The sequence below is a fragment of the Carassius carassius genome, chromosome 28 (genome assembly GCF_963082965.1).
Source record: "Carassius carassius chromosome 28, fCarCar2.1, whole genome shotgun sequence".
Classification (NCBI taxonomy): Eukaryota; Metazoa; Chordata; class Actinopteri; order Cypriniformes; family Cyprinidae; genus Carassius; species Carassius carassius.
The window spans coordinates 24,676,418-24,693,707 of NC_081782.1; the positions used below are offsets into that span (position 1 = coordinate 24,676,418).

General features: G+C 36.3%; 1 protein-coding gene across 1 annotated transcript; it reads left to right on the forward strand.

Moving 5' to 3' along the window:
- Positions 1-4,010: 4,010 nt before the first annotated feature.
- meis3 (myeloid ecotropic viral integration site 3) lies at positions 4,011-14,090 on the forward strand. The gene is made up of 13 exons (XM_059514866.1): positions 4,011-4,246; positions 4,567-4,662; positions 6,934-7,073; positions 7,785-7,953; positions 8,246-8,296; positions 8,385-8,435; positions 8,893-9,042; positions 9,128-9,236; positions 10,057-10,202; positions 11,647-11,723; positions 11,959-12,017; positions 12,142-12,228; positions 12,338-14,090. Exons 2-13 carry the CDS (start codon positions 4,651-4,653, stop codon positions 12,526-12,528), a joined length of 1,242 nt encoding a protein of 413 aa, XP_059370849.1. The 5' UTR covers positions 4,011-4,246; positions 4,567-4,650; the 3' UTR covers positions 12,529-14,090.
- The last annotated feature ends 3,200 nt before the right edge of the window (positions 14,091-17,290 follow it).

A 17,290-nucleotide genomic window follows, 5' to 3' on the forward strand; every position in this document is an offset into this window, starting at 1 on the left:
TCATGCGGCTAACCTGCAGCATGTCAGGGTTACACTGACCATTAGTGTTAACAGTCATGTCAATGTCATCCCTGAGCTGACAACACAAGCAAACTTTTCTGCTGATGTACACAACCAAACAACATTTCAATTATTAAATATTATGTTTACAGGCTTTTGTAGTATGTGCCAGTTACAACATATACCAAATACTTTGTGTCATTGGGTATACAAACATTATTAAATGTAAATTATTTAAATATCTTGTTCTGTATCAGCCCATTCCAAAATGAGAAGGCTACACCATGCGATTCATCCTAGGCATGCAGTCAGTATGTTTCCATTTAACATCAAGCTTTATTTAGGAGGGCTACAGTCTTTAGCTGTGTACATTACACAATGCATAACTGAATATCTGAAGGATTAAATACATGTTACACATCACCTCTGTATTTCGGAGTATGCGCACAATGCCAAAGTCAATTGTAATTTGATTAATATGTACACATGCTGCAATCTCATTATCTAGCTCTCCTAGTCTGACTTCGCAAAATGTTTACAAGACATTTTAAAAGACAAACTATTACTGAAATCAAACTTTCAAAGCGCATGTAACATGAGCAGTGCCATAAGGGCTATAAAGAAGTAACAAAAAGCATGAAAAGGCACCAAAAATTTTGACAAGGAGATCCTGACCTGAGGATTTGGGGTGAACGGACACCAGAGAACGACTCCCTCAGGGATAACACAACGCTCACAGCAGCAGATATAGATCCAGATGTCAAAGGTCAGGCCTAAGAGACTGTGTGAGGTTGCTGGGATGTTAATTTGTGAGGTCACTTTGTTAGTATCATAAACTGTAAATGTAGGACCATAAGATCAGTCAGCTCCGGATTAATATTAAACATCATAGGGCTACAAAGTGTGTAAATGAGTGAGTGAGTTTTGTTGCATCTAAAATAGTACTGTCACTTCTCTATGCCTTTTTCGGCTCCTGATGCCTTGACTAAAGACCGAATGTCTCTCACATGGCACGCACACTCACACATACTGTGACAAATGTCCCTAAACAAACATTCACAACTTTAGAGGAAGTGACAAACAGCCACATTAAACAAAAAAAAAAAAATCACACTAACCTGCCTCACACCACAATACTAATGAGCTTATTCTCTAAAAACAACCTGCCCTCAATTTCACTCCCACAAAAACACACAATTAATGTGAAACACAGCATGGCAACAGTCAATCGACTATATTGCATTGCAATATAAAATGTTTGCATCTAGCCCTAGAATGTTATACCCAATTATTTCAACCTTTATTTAAAAATGGACCAGACATTTGAGAGCATCCCCCACAAAATCTTTATTATTATTTACCTGAATTATTTAAAAGTCATAGTAGGCGTTGCATTGGTTAGAAGGCATTTTGCCTACGTATTAAATGACAACGCATTACAAGTGGAAATACCCGATTAAAGGCCGCATTCAAAGGGCGTTGCTCCATTGAGCGTCTTTACAATCACTGTTGTTGCGCTGTTAATGCCTTTATGTAGCTATGATCATCTCTGCTGGCCAGTGCCCTCCCTTGGTGCTGGAAGGCCGAAGATCGCCTGATCCTCTTCCTCGCTTGTGTCACGCCGCCCTCCGCCCACCGAGCGCGTCGGTCCGGTCGCAGCGCGCTGGAGAGGGCCGCGGTGATTGAAGTCCTGACCGCCTGTAGAGCGCTCGCTCTGCGGGAGAGGAGTTCAGGGAACGGGTGGAATAATTATTATGTTATTTAAGGGTGATTTACAACACAAGACCACGTTTGGTCCACCGTGGAACTGTTTTCATGTTACAGGTTTGCTCTAACTGATTGTAATGCCACTTGGTACATATTAAAGCCAATTGTTTTCATTCACGTTTCACATGCACCTTGTATTTAAAATGTTTTATAGGCTATTTAATGCCTTTTCAACTTTAAGCAGCAAAACAAATATGAATATTGGCATATTGTAATGAATGCATTGTATAAAGTTGTATACATATATATATAAAACACATGTGACAACTTGCCCCAGTCCACTCTAAAAAAAATACCTGTCTTGAAAATCAACCTTTCAGTTACAACCTACCTTCACTGTGTAATTTACAATTGGTCTTATTATGGTTTTATTAAGTGTGGAAACTGAAAGTATAGTTCCTTTTCTCCAGACAACAGACACAGTCTCCCCTATTACTGGTTAAAAGATAAGAGTCATAAATAACAGAAACATATTGCTGTGATTTGCCCTGCAATAAAAACAATTACATGGTAATGGTTGTTATTTATTACGGTAAGTCTAATTGGCAGTTAGCATTATCAGCTGATTGCTACTTCATTGCATTTTTTTCTTATTTCTTTTCTACTTTCTGCAGCATAAAGTGGTCCCCCCGTAATTATTTTGACACTTAAAGAATTAGTTCACCGAAATATTAAAATTAGGCTGCGTTTTACTCACCCTTGAAGGCATCCTAGGTGTATATGGCTTTATTCTTTCAGACGAATCCAGTCGGAGTTATATAAAAAATTGTCCTCATACGTAATTCCCCCAAAAACTGCTTCCATTTACAACAGTGAGTGCAAGCTATTCAATTGATTCAAGTGAACACCCACTGACTGCAATGATAGAGCTTGAAAGATCAAAGACAATTTTGAATATAAGTCCGACTGGATTTGTCTGAAAGAAGAAAGTCATATACACCTATGCCTCCAAGGGTGAGTAAAACGCAGCCTAATTTTCAATTTTTGTTGAACTAACTCTTTAAGAAACACAAACAAATGTCAATGCTTTAATTGTCATGCTAGTTGCATTTATTTCAAAGGAAGAAAGCACAAGTTTACATTTCAAGTAAATATTTAATTATGAGAAATTTAGTAGGTGTTAAATTTTACAGTAATATAGAGCATTCCTTGGAAATGTAACACTTTTTGCTGTAGGTTGTAAATGTAACTTTGTATTATTTATTTTGCACCATGTACAGTATATCTTTAACATTTTAATATTGTCCCACATTTCAGATGAAGTTTATTTCAGTTGTTCCTAAACTTTTATATCACTCTTAATTGCAAAGAGTGCAGTTTTTACATCCTATGCGCTGCCGGGAGAGTTGTAAAAGTTGGGTGGGATTGGTTATAACATTAATAGAAAACATGGGGTGTTTTCTATTCTATGAACATCAGGTGTTTACAACACATTTATTTTGTTTAATGATTTTCTTAATAATCCCTTCCCCCAATTCAATTTCACTTCAAGTGTTTTAATACAAAAAAGTGAGATGTAAAACAGCAAACAAATTTAACAATTTAAACAAGAAAATCTGCTGATAAATACTTGCTAAATGCAAATCAAATTACAGCTCAGAAGTTTTTCAACCTCTATGTATTTATTAAGGCCTATGTGATCATTCACTCATTCATTCATGTAAATCTTTTATAATCTTACACAGACACAACTTTAAGTGTCCCCTCAGGAGGGTGGTGATCATGATTATCATTTCATACATTTTAAATGTAGGATTTTGACTCATTCTGGTTATTAAATGTTATGTTAACCTGGAAAATATAATGGTAAGTGTCTTCATAGATAAACAATCAACTTGGCACCAGTTGTTTAATAGGCAAAGATGGCAAAGGAGTTCGTTCTAAGAAATGACTATTTTAATATAATGCATTTTAAAATGCGGTAAAAGTTTACAAATACTTTTTGGTGGTATTGTGTAGAATATGATGTGACGCGTATGCTGTGGAGAGTAACGCATGACCAGTGCATGCTTCGAAACAGATCTGCTGCACATGCTAGCCAACCTATTATTAGATAAAATGATTTTTCACCGGAATAGCGATGATGAAACTCTGTAAACTCGGTATCTGCGTGTTTGTGTGTGTGAGAGAGCGAGAAAGAGAGTGTCCTTCAGATAAAACGAAAGCCTTTGCGTTTGTAATGCGCGAAAGAGAGAGAGAGGTTGTGTGTGTGTGTGTGTGTGTGTTGCGCGAGTGTGTGCGATAAGGAGGTGGGGGTGAAAGACCCCGTTGTGTTTTGACCCCCTAAACAACTCTCAGTCTCCATCTCTGTCTCTCTTTCTCTCTCTCTCTGGTTTAAAGCTTCATCGCTCATTGTGGAGAGACGCATTTCGCTTCATGGACGTCGATAGAGCGGAAGGCACGCGACATCATCTCAAACGCGCCGCTAATGCTGGATCCTCGGCCCGCTCCACGCTTCTGCTGCTACTGTCTTATTAAGGTGGGGTATCTTTACGCCTTCTCATCATACCCATAATATAACCCGATTTCCATAAACATAACATTTACGTGGATAAATAATTTGTTATTCATTTAGGATGCATATTATATAATATTATTATAAGCAATTCTCATTCACTCTAGAACACTTAAGCTGCTATTTTGGTGGATACTTTTAAAGTGAAAAGCAATCTTACCTACTGTGCTCGCATTTATTTCATGATGCCCCAAATGCTTTAGGACCAGAATTTGAATATGGTATCAGTAAATGATTGTGTTATAATGCATGCTTAGTTTTGTTCAATGTTTTTTCTGCTTTAGTTCTTGTGGAGAGTGTGTCTTATCTGCCGCTCTGGTGTGTGTTGTCATCCGTCAGTGAGTGTGTGAGCTCGGCTTCCGTATCGCATGGAGAAGAGGGTAGGTCCTGTTTTTCCCTTGATTTTCTAGGTCCATTTTTATATTTTTATTTTTTATTTTTGCTACTTTGATGCAAAGGATGCTATCATGTGGATACCAAAAACAAATTGATTAACAATAAGCATAACTAAATATAATAACTATTGAGATGTACAAGCAGTGTGTAGTCTACAATCCAAAACATAATTCTTAATTTGTAATTGTTAGATTTTTGGCTGACACTTTATAATAACTTTCAATCCAGCGTCCCAGTCAGTAATAAAAAGTATTCCATTATGTGATGCTTGATTGATGCTCATTAGGTAATGCTCATTCAAATAGTATAAAGTAGGCTATCATTAAAATATAATTTATATATTTTCATGTAGGCTTACATTTACTTGAAAGAAAATTGAGTTTACAAAGGTGATTATACACTCAGCTACTCAGTTTTATCCTTATTATAATCAATTTAATGTATTCAGAATAGCAATAAAAGGCAAACATCAGATGGAGAAGTGTAGGGAAACAGCATACAGGCCCTAGTACGGCAGATGAAGTCGGTAAGTAGGTCAACTCTTGTGCTACAGTGAGCGGCCAAATGGAAATTCTTGTTGCTTTCTGTCTACTTACAAATGGTAATTATGATCCTATTAATTTGTCATCGCTCTGTTCAATCTCAAATATAAGCTCTCTTATCTGTCCCTCAATATCCTCATCTGTCAGATTCAATTACACTGATTGGTATTTTTTTTAATTGCCTGTAAAAGCCTGTTAGATTTGAAGTAAATACAGTATATATATATATATATATATATATATATATATATATATATATATATATATATATATATATATATATATATATATATATATATATATATATATAATTTTCTATGATCTTATACATATTACATTTGCACCTTTAAGGTTGTGAAGTACACATTCTGTTTTCTTTAGAGAAAGCAACGCTGCAGCATACACAATTAAATGTATTCTGTTCATGTTTAAGTATATTTCGTTTGCTTGAAACTCTACTGCTTTTAATTGATTGTAGTTTGTCTATATAATAACCTTAATCATTTACACTACTAATCATCAAAAACATCACAGTTTGATTATGTTTCTGTCAACAGAAAGAAAAATCATCAAACATTGGTTTTTATATATGTAAAAAAAAATTATATTACATAATTTTTATATATGTATTTGAGCTATTTTTCTGTCAAGCATTCTTTGATGCATGTTTATTATTTAAATTAAGTTATTATAATGTGCTACAGTACTAACATGATTGATCACATTCAAGGCTTTGGATGTTCTGCATGTTTATGTGTTTTACATATTTTTAAATTCTCACATTTTGTCCATCTTTATAGTAGGCATGCTTAATTTGAACTCATCAGTTTATTATGAATTGTGGTGTCCTTAATTTTTAGTTAAATATTGATTTTTTCAAAACAGAATATTCATTGGAAATATTTTAAAGATCATGAATATGGGAATATTGCAATTTCAGAGTTAAATGAAATGTTTCATGCCATGGTAAACACATATGGGGAAATAAGTATATCACACATGTAAATATGGAGTTTATATGCTACAGAAAATCCAGATTATTTACAGATTATTAAATTATATATATATATATATATATATATATATATATATATTATATATATATATATGTGTGTGTTTTTTTTTTGTTAGAATGTACGTCACTGAGGTGGCTTACATTAAGTCATATTGTTAGTAAAACATATAATACAACTTCCATCTCAATAATAGGTGAGCAGTCATTGGAAATTACTTAAATGAAATTTATAGATGTGCAGTGAGAAATAAGAGTTTTTTTCTTGTTATTGACTATTCAGGAAGGTCTTTTTCCTCTGTGCTGTTTTTCTGATCATTTATCTGACTACAGCATTAATCAGAAAGCTGACTGTTAAACCACCTAATTAGTGTAAATGAAGGCTGGATGACATTATGTATTTGTATGTAAGGCTGTTAATTATAAATCAGCTGGAAAGTTTTTTCTTTGGAGTTTATGTCTCTGGGTGAATGTTGCTTGGCGCTCTGAAAAATTGCACATCAAAGCCTCCCCGCATCCAGTGTTTATTAAGGAGGAGATACAATTAGCAGTGACTTCAAACAGCCTAGCGCTAGCTCACATACTCAAATGTACTGTCAGTCCTGTAGCCTATATACTCATTCATCATAATAACCCCTCCCCCCAATCTCAGGAATTGTCTTATCTCTTAGATTTGTCTTATCATGTCTCTCCGTATCTAGTATGAGGAGTTGTTGCAGTACCCAGGCTCTGACGCCATGCCTGTGGGAGACTACAGGGATGCCATGAGGTCACTTCCTGCACCTCACTACGGCCACACTGTGCCTGACTCCCTGAAACACCACCGGGACCAGATCTACGGGTGAGAGTCTGGTTACTTTAACCATCTGTTACCTCCCACGAAACATGAACGAGCACTGCATTTGTTAATATATATAGCCTTCAGCCCTTGGTTAGTTCTGACTAGGAGAACTAAAGCATTATATGTGGTTTTTGTTAGAATAAAATACAGTAATATACTACTTTGTTTCTTTTCACGTGAAGATTTTTTTTTTCTTGAAACAAACAAAAAAATAAATAAATACATGCACAGTAGTAAAGGTGAAGTTTGTTATCTTTGCACCACTAGAGGCACCAAATGGAATTGGAATGGAAGTAATTACAATTTTCAGGTTTTCCAAACACTCCCATTGGTCAGATGAACTGTTATTCTGGCCCCAAACTCACTTCATCGGTCGAGCCAATGCTGATGATTTAGGCTTCTCAGTCTCAAACAAAAATAGCAGTGTTTGAAATATGCCTCAGAACCATTTTATTTGCAATTTGATGGAACACCAATTTACAAGTAGTTTACTTATTATCCTCTATATATTAAGTTGAGAAAGGAGAAAGGATATAACATCAAAACAACTACACACTTTTTCAGAGAATCCAGAGTAGTTATGACATTTGTGGTGGCATTAAATTATAATTTTTAAAATAAAAACTATCAATTTTAGGCAGGATTAGCTGTGTAGCATTTTCTTACTCTGCTGTGTTTTCTAACTTGGAGCATATGTGTGTTTATTTGCAGTCATCCTCTGTTTCCACTTCTGGCTCTGGTATTTGAGAAGTGTGAACTTGCCACCTGCTCACCACGAGACTCAATGTCAAACTCCGCCCATCTCCTCGGCATGACCAATCACAGTGACGTCTGCTCCTCTGACTCGTTCAATGATGATATCGCGGCCTTTGCTAAACAAGTGAGGAACCAAGCCTAACACATTAAAGCCAAGCACACGCCACAAGACTGAAGATCGTCGTGCTGCGTATTGACCTTAATGACTTTTAAATTCCAATTCAGTTCTTACATTTAAATTGAATTTGCATTGAGGTTCTAATTCTTTGAAAATTCCATTGTCTCAGACTAGTGTAACATAAAAGACAACAGGTTTGTCTTGTTCTGGGCTTTACTAGAGAAATACCTGCAGATTGCAGAAACATCAAGCATCAAATTCAGTATATGTTGATTTCTTTTTCTGTTAATTATTTCAGATTCGATCAGAGAAACCTATCTTTTCATCGAATCCAGAACTGGACAATCTGGTAAGATATACACAAGCTTTAAAATAAGTGGTTCCATGTAATTTTGTAAAGAGCACGTCAGTTTTAACCATATGATCTCTTTGCACAGATGATCCAGGCCATTCAAGTTCTAAGGTTTCATCTATTAGAGCTAGAAAAGGTATGTATTTTCTCCCTTACAACATGTTTGTAAAGCTTACAATTATATTATCATGGAATATGTCCTAAAATAAAACATGGTACTACTATGTGTGATTAAGTGATTTTTATCATTTATTAAATTTTCTTTGTTATTTTTACTTTTTATTTAGTGTGTTATTTTCTTCAGTAAAAATCCTGTTATAATTTACTTACCCCATTTATTCATTTTTAAATTTTATTTACTTTTATTATTTTGTTTAAAACTTTTTTTTCCCAATCGTCTCGTTATGCTTCGCCATATTCAAATGTTTCATGTCAAACTATACTATATGTTTACTAGCAGTGACTCCAAACAGCATGCTGACATTCTTTTTAGAGACAGACAGCTCTTCTCATAATACTTTAGCTTTTATTGTATTGTTTTTAGCTTTATACAGTATGTCAACGAACCTGATATCTTCACTTGTCTCTCATAGGTTCATGACCTCTGTGATAATTTCTGCCATCGGTACATCACCTGTCTTAAAGGCAAGATGCCCACTGATTTGGTGCTGGAGGACAGGGAGGGTGGATCCAAATCTGACATGGAAGATTTCACTGGCTCTTGCACCAATCTGTCAGACCAAGTAAGTCAGTAGACATCTGACACATATCAGGGAGTGGTAGCGTGTGTGTGTGTGTGTCTGACTGTGCCTGTCTCTCCTGATCTAGAATCAGTCTTGGTTGCGAGATCCGGATGATTGTGTGTCGACCCCCTCGGGCACCCCCAGTGCCTCCTGTGGCCTCACCTCACACAGCGCAGAGAACTGCAGCGATGCTGGTACTTATCATTTTACACACACCGGCTATAGTGAAGTTTAGCATTTTTGCTGCATACTGTACTGTTTTATATAAATCTTACGGGAAATAACACTAGCTAGCTCTATTCTTTTTCTATTCTATCTGTTTTCGTTTTATTTATTATATTATTTAATAAACCCTACATGTACTATATAGCACTTGTCATCATTGCTCTTTTGTTGATTTTGATTGCTTCCATTGTCCTCATTTGTAAGTTGCTCTGGATAAAAGCGTCTGCTAAATGACTAAATGTAAATATATGCATTGATAAATGTTGCAATTTTGCATGTTTAACTCAACAACTGGCATCTTGTTGTCATCTTGGAAATAAAAAAATGCTACTTTGGAAATATAATATGTTACAGATTACAAGTTACCCTATTCAAAATGTAACTAGTTGTGTAACTATTTCAATTACTTATTAAAGTAATGTATCTGATTACATTTGGTTACTTTTCTACATTTTCACATTTTTTACCATTTAAAGCAGGCAGGGTTAACCTTACATTGATCACTGTCAGACTTTCAGAATCCTTCATCAGTTGAATTAATCTTTAGGAAAGAAATCAATCCAATTTGTATGTGTGAGAAAATGTTCCAGTGTAACCCCCTTTGTAATCTTTAACATTTTCATATACTGTAATTTAATTTTACTGTAATTTAATTACAAGATGACAGTTACATTTATTTTGTAACTAATAACTAGTTACTCCCCGACAGTGATAAAAACATAATTCTTTTACATTTTCCATCCAATCCAACAAGATATTTCATTAGGCTTGTGTGTTGTTCTGTGTCAGGTGATGGGTTGGATGGAAGTGTGGCATCTCCCAGCACGGGAGAAGAAGATGAAACAGATAGAGACAGACGAAACAACAAGAAAAGAGGAATCTTTCCCAAAGTTGCGACAAACATTATGAGAGCGTGGCTCTTCCAGCACCTGTCGGTAAGAGAGAAAACCAACTCTTTTACAGTTAAAAACTTACTTTAACGTACATATTTATTTTGTGTTCCATGGAAAAATAACAGCATAAATGTGGAAGCTGTGGTATTTTGGTATTTTGTTACTATGGTAACAAGAGAAACAGTAGCATTAGGAGCTAAAACTGGTGTCAGAAAAACACATAACAGCAGACTGAAGAAAGTTAACAAAGACAAGAGGAAATCTTAGGAAAAGAAGATGTGATAAAAGGTTTGGAAAAGGTATTATGAAAATGACTGTCTTTATTGAACATCTCAATTTAATATCCAAGAATGTATGAAATCTTCGATAATTAATATTGCATAGATGAGAACCGCTATGAACTGAGAACTGAGCAATGCTTATTTGAAGTTGCAATGAGCATATGGTAATTGCCAACTAATGACGCTTCTGTAATTACAAATGACAGAAGATCCAGAACTTACTAATAATAGCAAGAATAAAAACATTGTGAGTAATAATGCGGGGAACAAACTGACTTGAGTGAATAAAGATATCATTAAAGAGCATTCTCAGATTACCTCAGAGATGCACAACAGTAAGTAGTGTTAAAGGGATACTCCACCCCAAAATGAAGATTTTGTCATTAATAACTTACCCCCATGTCGTTCCAAACCAGTAAAAGCTTTGTTCTTCTTCAGAACACAATTTCAGATATTTTGAATGAAACATGCGAGGCTTGTGACTGTCCCATAGACTGTCAAGAAAAATACACTGTCAAGGTCCAGAAAAGTATGAAAAGCATCATCAGAATAGTTCATCTGCCATAAGTGGTTCAACCGTAACGTTATGAAGTGACGAGAATATATTCTATACACAAATAAAACAAAAATAATGACTTTATTCAACAATTTGTCTGCTGAGATTCTCCCAAATGGTGCTCTGGTGATGTGGAGAGACACAGAAGAGACAAATTGTTAAATAAAGTCATTATTTTTGTTTTATTTGTGTATAGAATATATTCTCGTCACTTCATAACGTTACGGTTGAACCACTTATGGCAGATGAACTATTCTGATGATGCTTTTCATACTTTTCTGGACCTTGACACTGTATTTTTCTTGACAGTCTATGGGACAGTCACAAGCCTCGCATGTTTCATTCAAAATATCTCAAATTGTGTTCTGAAGAAGAACAAAGCTTTTACTGGTTTGGAACGACATGGGGGTAAGTTATTAATGACAAAATCTTCATTTTGGGGTGGAGTATCCCTTTAGTTGTATGTTAAAAAAAAAAAGATAAAACATACTTATTTGAAAAATTATATTTGCTTAAAAAAGCATTCAGTATGGTTATGTAAATAGGAAACCCCCAGCACTTTCTCCAACAATATTTTTGTGCTCTCATAATATAGTCACACCACTAATAGACTTATTTGATCGTTTATTACCTTTTTGTCCTCTCCCAGCATCCGTACCCGTCCGAAGAACAGAAGAAACAGCTCTCCCAAGACACAGGTCTCACTATACTGCAGGTCAATAACTGGTTAGTAATCACTCTCTTTTACCACCTTTCTCATTGCATGGCATCATATTCACCTAGTTAAAATAATGAGCAATTTAATTCAAAGTTAAAATGTATGTGTGTGTGTTTTGTATTTACATTTTTGTTCAGTATTTTTTAAATTCCTGCAAAATGGATTCAAATAGCCTCATTTGGTCTGCAGCTGCTGTTGAATTCATCAAAATAATTTGTGTTGGCTCTTGCCGTCTCCCCTCAGGTTTATAAATGCCAGACGCAGAATAGTCCAGCCAATGATTGACCAGTCGAATCGCTCAGGTGAAATAGTTATCCTGGATTTGTTGGCTGATTGCACGATCATTCTAATTGTATGGTAAACTAATATTCGTGGCTCTTTGCACTGAATAACACATATCTGTGTGTGTGTGTGTTTTTAACTCAGGCCAGAGTGCTCCATACAGTCCAGAGGGGGCGGCTCTAGGAGGATATGGGTTAGATGCACAGACTCATTTAGGTCTTAGGACAGCAGGTGAGACCTACACCACCAAAACAATGCTCCAGAGTGGGCTGATATTCCTGTTGTCTGTCAATATTGGCTTTCATTCACTCTCTCTCTCTCTCTCTTTCTCTGTTGTCAGGACTTCAGGGAATGCCGTCCCTGCCCACAGATTACCCCGGGGCACTTCTGCCCCAACCGGCATACTCCCACGCTGGGCCATCCTTGCACCCGTACCCCGGCCCCCACACTGCCATGCTGCTCCATCCACCACCCCACAGCCACCCCGCTGAACCTCTCATAGGACAAGGCCTTGACATACATGCCCACTAACTGAGAGCGGAGCAGGGAGGGTGCGCTGAAAATGGGATGGAAGGGTACATTGTAAATTGACTTTGCAGTATCACAGCCCATCATTCTCACCAAACCTTCGGGGCATCACCGCGGTCGACACATAATGACTCTGAGAATGTCTTAAATGCACTGACCTGGCATCATAAATGTATCATAACGCTCCCATGCAATGCCCATCTCAAATGCCTGACAGACTTGTTACATTCCTTAACAATTTATTGCTATCTGATCTCCTCATGACAATGCTCTGAATGCACTGTATTTAGTACATCTATCTACTAGTTTTTATGCACACTGCTGCGTTTGATTGATATACCCACGTCTTCCTATCGCCTTAGGGGTGAGCTGAAATCTCCCTTAATCTAACATTAAGGCCTTCATTGCCTTTCTTGCCTTGCCTCCGAAAACCCTCTTGAGGAGCACAAACAGAAAAACACAGCATATACCTCCTCAGTCAGGACCCAACATGTCAGAAAGTCCTGAAATAGTCTTCTGAGATGAACAATTGCACCAAATCCTTACAACCTAACTGCTGAACATGGTTATTGAAATGTAAGGGTGAAGCTCATGAAACCATGTCACGTTTCATCCCAAAATCAAAAGAGATTTTGCCCAAGAAACCTATTATTAGAAGAGAATTAGGAATAATTTCGCAGTATGGTCTCATTTCTATGAATTGCATTTTCCACAAAAATCTCATTGCTGTAATGCATCTGGATGTGTTTTTTTTTCTTTTTCTATTATTCTTAATAGTAATTTTCATTAGTTTCTCATATTACAGTAATACAGTAAAAACCTTGAAAGAAAAATATCAGTCTTATTTTGATTTTGGGGTGAAACAGACATGTTCCTGGTAGATTATTTTGAGATTCACCTGTAAAACGTCATAGAGCCTAGAGTCTCTTGTCTTCCTAGCTGAGGGCCATATACATTTCTTTCTGCTAAGTCAGTCTCACTTTTAGTTTAACACATTATTTAATTTAATTTTTATGTTATTTTTTGTATTTATCTATGTCATAACTATGGGTACTCCAAAACTTTAAAAACAAATATTCCGAGTGTCACGTTTATTTTTTTTTTATATCTCGATTTGATAAAGAAGTGAATATGTTCTTCAGTTATTTGAAGTTTATGTGAATGTTCATCTGCTGAGGTCCCGACAGGCACATTTTTGGTTTGCTCTAAAGGACCTGACTCACATTACCATCAATATTTCACCCAGTTTCATCACACGAATGAATACCAGAAGATCTGACGATACTTTTTGGAGATATGTTTTGACTTCAATCTTGGAAAACTGAGCTCTTTTTTGTCATTTCCCTGTCTGCATTAAAACACATTGTGATTTGATATTTTGATATTTCTGTTGATATACAAAATATTACGTTCAAGCATTGACACAATGTTTCTTTTGGCCATTTAAAAATGTAGGAATTAAAAGTTAATTTAATTAATGACCAATGCATATTTAATTAGACACATTTCTCAATCCAGAAATATTTCTAAAGCACAACACACCCACCCCACAAATGGAAAAGTGAGATTTTAATGGCGAAAAAATAAATAAATAAAAATTAAAATCTAGTCATTAATAATTGTTTGAGTTTAAATGAAATGAAACAATTAGAGACTAAAAAGAGAGGACATTTGAATTTGAGAGAAGCGACATTTCAAGTAATTTAACAAAATCACCAGTTTATTTGTTGTTTTTGGTATTTTGGGGGCAATTTTTATCTATTGTATCTCTTTGTTTAAAACATATATAAAAACTGAAATAAACTGCAGGCAAAATAAAATAAATAAAAGTTTTCAACATGTGGGTTGGCTTTTACTTTCCTTGTCATCACAAATCTCTGCCAAAGTGTTTTTCATGCATCAGTGCTTTTCTGGCTCCATGTTCACCCCCATACATGCCAACCAGCCTTGTGTGATTGATTCAGCCTGCAGCAGGGGTCAGAGTTCACTGAAGGGTTAACAGGAAGAGGCCTATCTCTCTGACCCCTTAAGGTCACCCAAGTCCCTCCAATTTCTTCCCTAATTTTTCCTGACCATCAATTAGCTTTTCTTCTCCTTCTGCTTTGTATTATATATTTTTAAATTCAGATTATTTAATGTTTTATCCATTAAGTATAGGAAAGAGACCGACCAACTGCTCCCTGGGTGCTGCAGCATAAATGGCTGCCCACTGCTCCGGGTGTGTGTTCACAGTGTGTGTGTGTGTTCACTTCTCTGTGTGTGTGCACTTCGGATGGGTTAAATGCAGAGCACGAATTCTGAGTATGGTTCACCATACTTGGCTGAATGTCACGTCACTTCTTTGACAAAACTAACAAAGCATGATGTCTTAAAGGGATAGTTCATCCAAAAATGAAAATGCAATGTATATCTGCTTACCCCCAGGGCATCCAAGATGTACAACCCGAATTCCGGAAAAGTTGGGACGTTTTTTAAATTTTATTAAAATGAAAACTAAAGGAATTTCAAATCACATGAGCCAATATTTTATTCACAATAGAACATAGATAACGTAGCAAATGTTTAAACTGAGAAATTTTACACTTTTATCCACTTAATTAGCTCATTTAAAATTTAATGCCTGCTACAGGTCTCAAAAAAGTTGGCACGGGGGCAACAAATGGCTAAAAAAGCAAGCAGTTTTGAAAAGATTCAGCTGGGAGAACATCTAGTGATTAATTAAGTTAATTGATATCAGGTCTGTAACATGATTAGCAATAAAAGCTTTGTCTTAGAGAAGCAGAGTCTCTCAGAAGTAAAGATGGGCAGAGGCTCTCCAATCTGTGAAAGACTGCGTAAAAAAATTGTGGAAAACTTTAAAAACAATGTTCCTCAACGTCAAATTGCAAAGGCTTTGCAAATCTCATCATCTACAGTGCATAACATCATCAAAAGATTCAGAGAAACTGGAGAAATCTCTGTGCGTAAGGGACAAGGCCGGAGACCTTTATTGGATGCCCGTGGTCTTCGGGCTCTCAGACGACACTGCATCACTCATCGGCATGATTGTGTCAATGACATTACTAAATGGGCCCAGGAATACTTTCAGAAACCACTGTCGGTAAACACAATCCGCCGTGCCATCAGCAGATGCCAACTAAAGCTCTATCATGCAAAAAGGAAGCCATATGTGAACATGGTCCAGAAGCGCCGTCGTGTCCTGTGGGCCAAGGCTCATTTAAAATGGACTATTTCAAAGTGGAATAGTGTTTTATGGTCAGACGAGTCCAAATTTGACATTCTTGTTGGAAATCACGGACGCCGTGTCCTCCGGGCTAAAGAGGAGGGAGACCTTCCAGTGTGTTATCAGTGTTCAGTTCAAAAGCCAGCATCTCTGATGGTATGGGGGTGCATAAGTGCATACGGTATGGGCAGCTTGCATGTTTTGGAAGGCTCTATGAATGCTGAAAGGTATATAAAGGTTTTAGAGCAACATATGCTTCCCCCCAAACAACGTCTATTTCAGGGAAGGCCTTGTTTATTTCAGCAGGACAATGCAAAACCACATACTCCAGCTATAACAACAGCATGGCTTCGTCGTAGAAGAGTCCGGGTGCTAACCTGGCCTGCCTGCAGTCCAGATCTTTCACCTATAGAGAACATTTGGCGCATCATTAAACGAAAAATACGTCAAAGACGACCACGAACTCTTCAGCAGCTGGAAATCTATATAAGGCAAGAATGGGACCAAATTCCAACAGCAAAACTCCAGCAACTCATAGCCTCAATGCCCAGACGTCTTCAAACTGTTTTGAAAAGAAAAGGAGATGCTACACCATGGTAAACATGCCCCGTCCCAACTATTTTGAGACCTGTAGCAGAAATCAAAATTGAAATGAGCTCATTTTGTGCATAAAATTGTAAACTTTCTCAGTTTAAACATTTGCTATGTTATCTATGTTCTATTGTGAATAAAATATTGGCTCATGTGATTTGAAAGTCTTTTAGTTTTCATTTTATTAAAATTTAAAAAACGTCCCAACTTTTCCGGAATTCGGGTTGTAGGTGACTTTGTTTCTTAGAACACAAACAGATATTTTTAACTCAAACCGTTGCAGTCTATCAGTCATATAATGTAAGTGGATGGGAATCACGGCTTTGAGAGTCAAAACAACATACACAAACGTAACCAAATTAAACCCTGCGGCTCGTGATGAAACATTGATGTGTCGTGCAAGAAACTGAAAAGTAATTATTTAGTTTTTTACCTCCGATTTCACAGTGCGTTCACCTATTCTTCTTTGGCCTGAGCGCATCCTGTTAAACAGCTGGCGCCTGACGTGTCTTCTTCTTCTTGCTTTACAACAGATCGCAGACTTATAAGTGCATTACCGCCAGGGCTTAAAAATGAAAAAAAAAAAATTCGGTTCCCTCCGAGCAGAATCGATATTTTAACGTTTCTGTTCTGCTTTCCTCTGATATAATCACCGTTCCGAAACTAGTTTGGGTGGAAGGAATACCTGTTAATAACAATAATTTAAAAAACATTTTTCTTTGCCTATAATTTGTCTAATAATAATAATATAATAATAATAAAGTACAGCATTTTATTTAATCAAAAAGAAAAGGAAAAAATAGAGATCTAACGTTGGCCAATAACCCGCCCTTAGTCATAGCCAATAAAACATAATCTTTTCTAGATTCTGGCCAAATGTAACAAATGTTCTGTTAATTTGGTTTTGTTTGTGTATGTTTTTTTGACTCTCAAAGCCGTGATTCCCATACA

Coding starts and splice junctions, on each gene's coding strand:
- meis3 (XM_059514866.1), top strand. Junction 7,954..8,245: donor TCGCGGCCTTTGCTAAACAA/GTGAGGAACCAA, acceptor TAATTATTTCAG/ATTCGATCAGAGAAACCTAT. Junction 12,229..12,337: donor TTTAGGTCTTAGGACAGCAG/GTGAGACCTACA, acceptor CTCTGTTGTCAG/GACTTCAGGGAATGCCGTCC.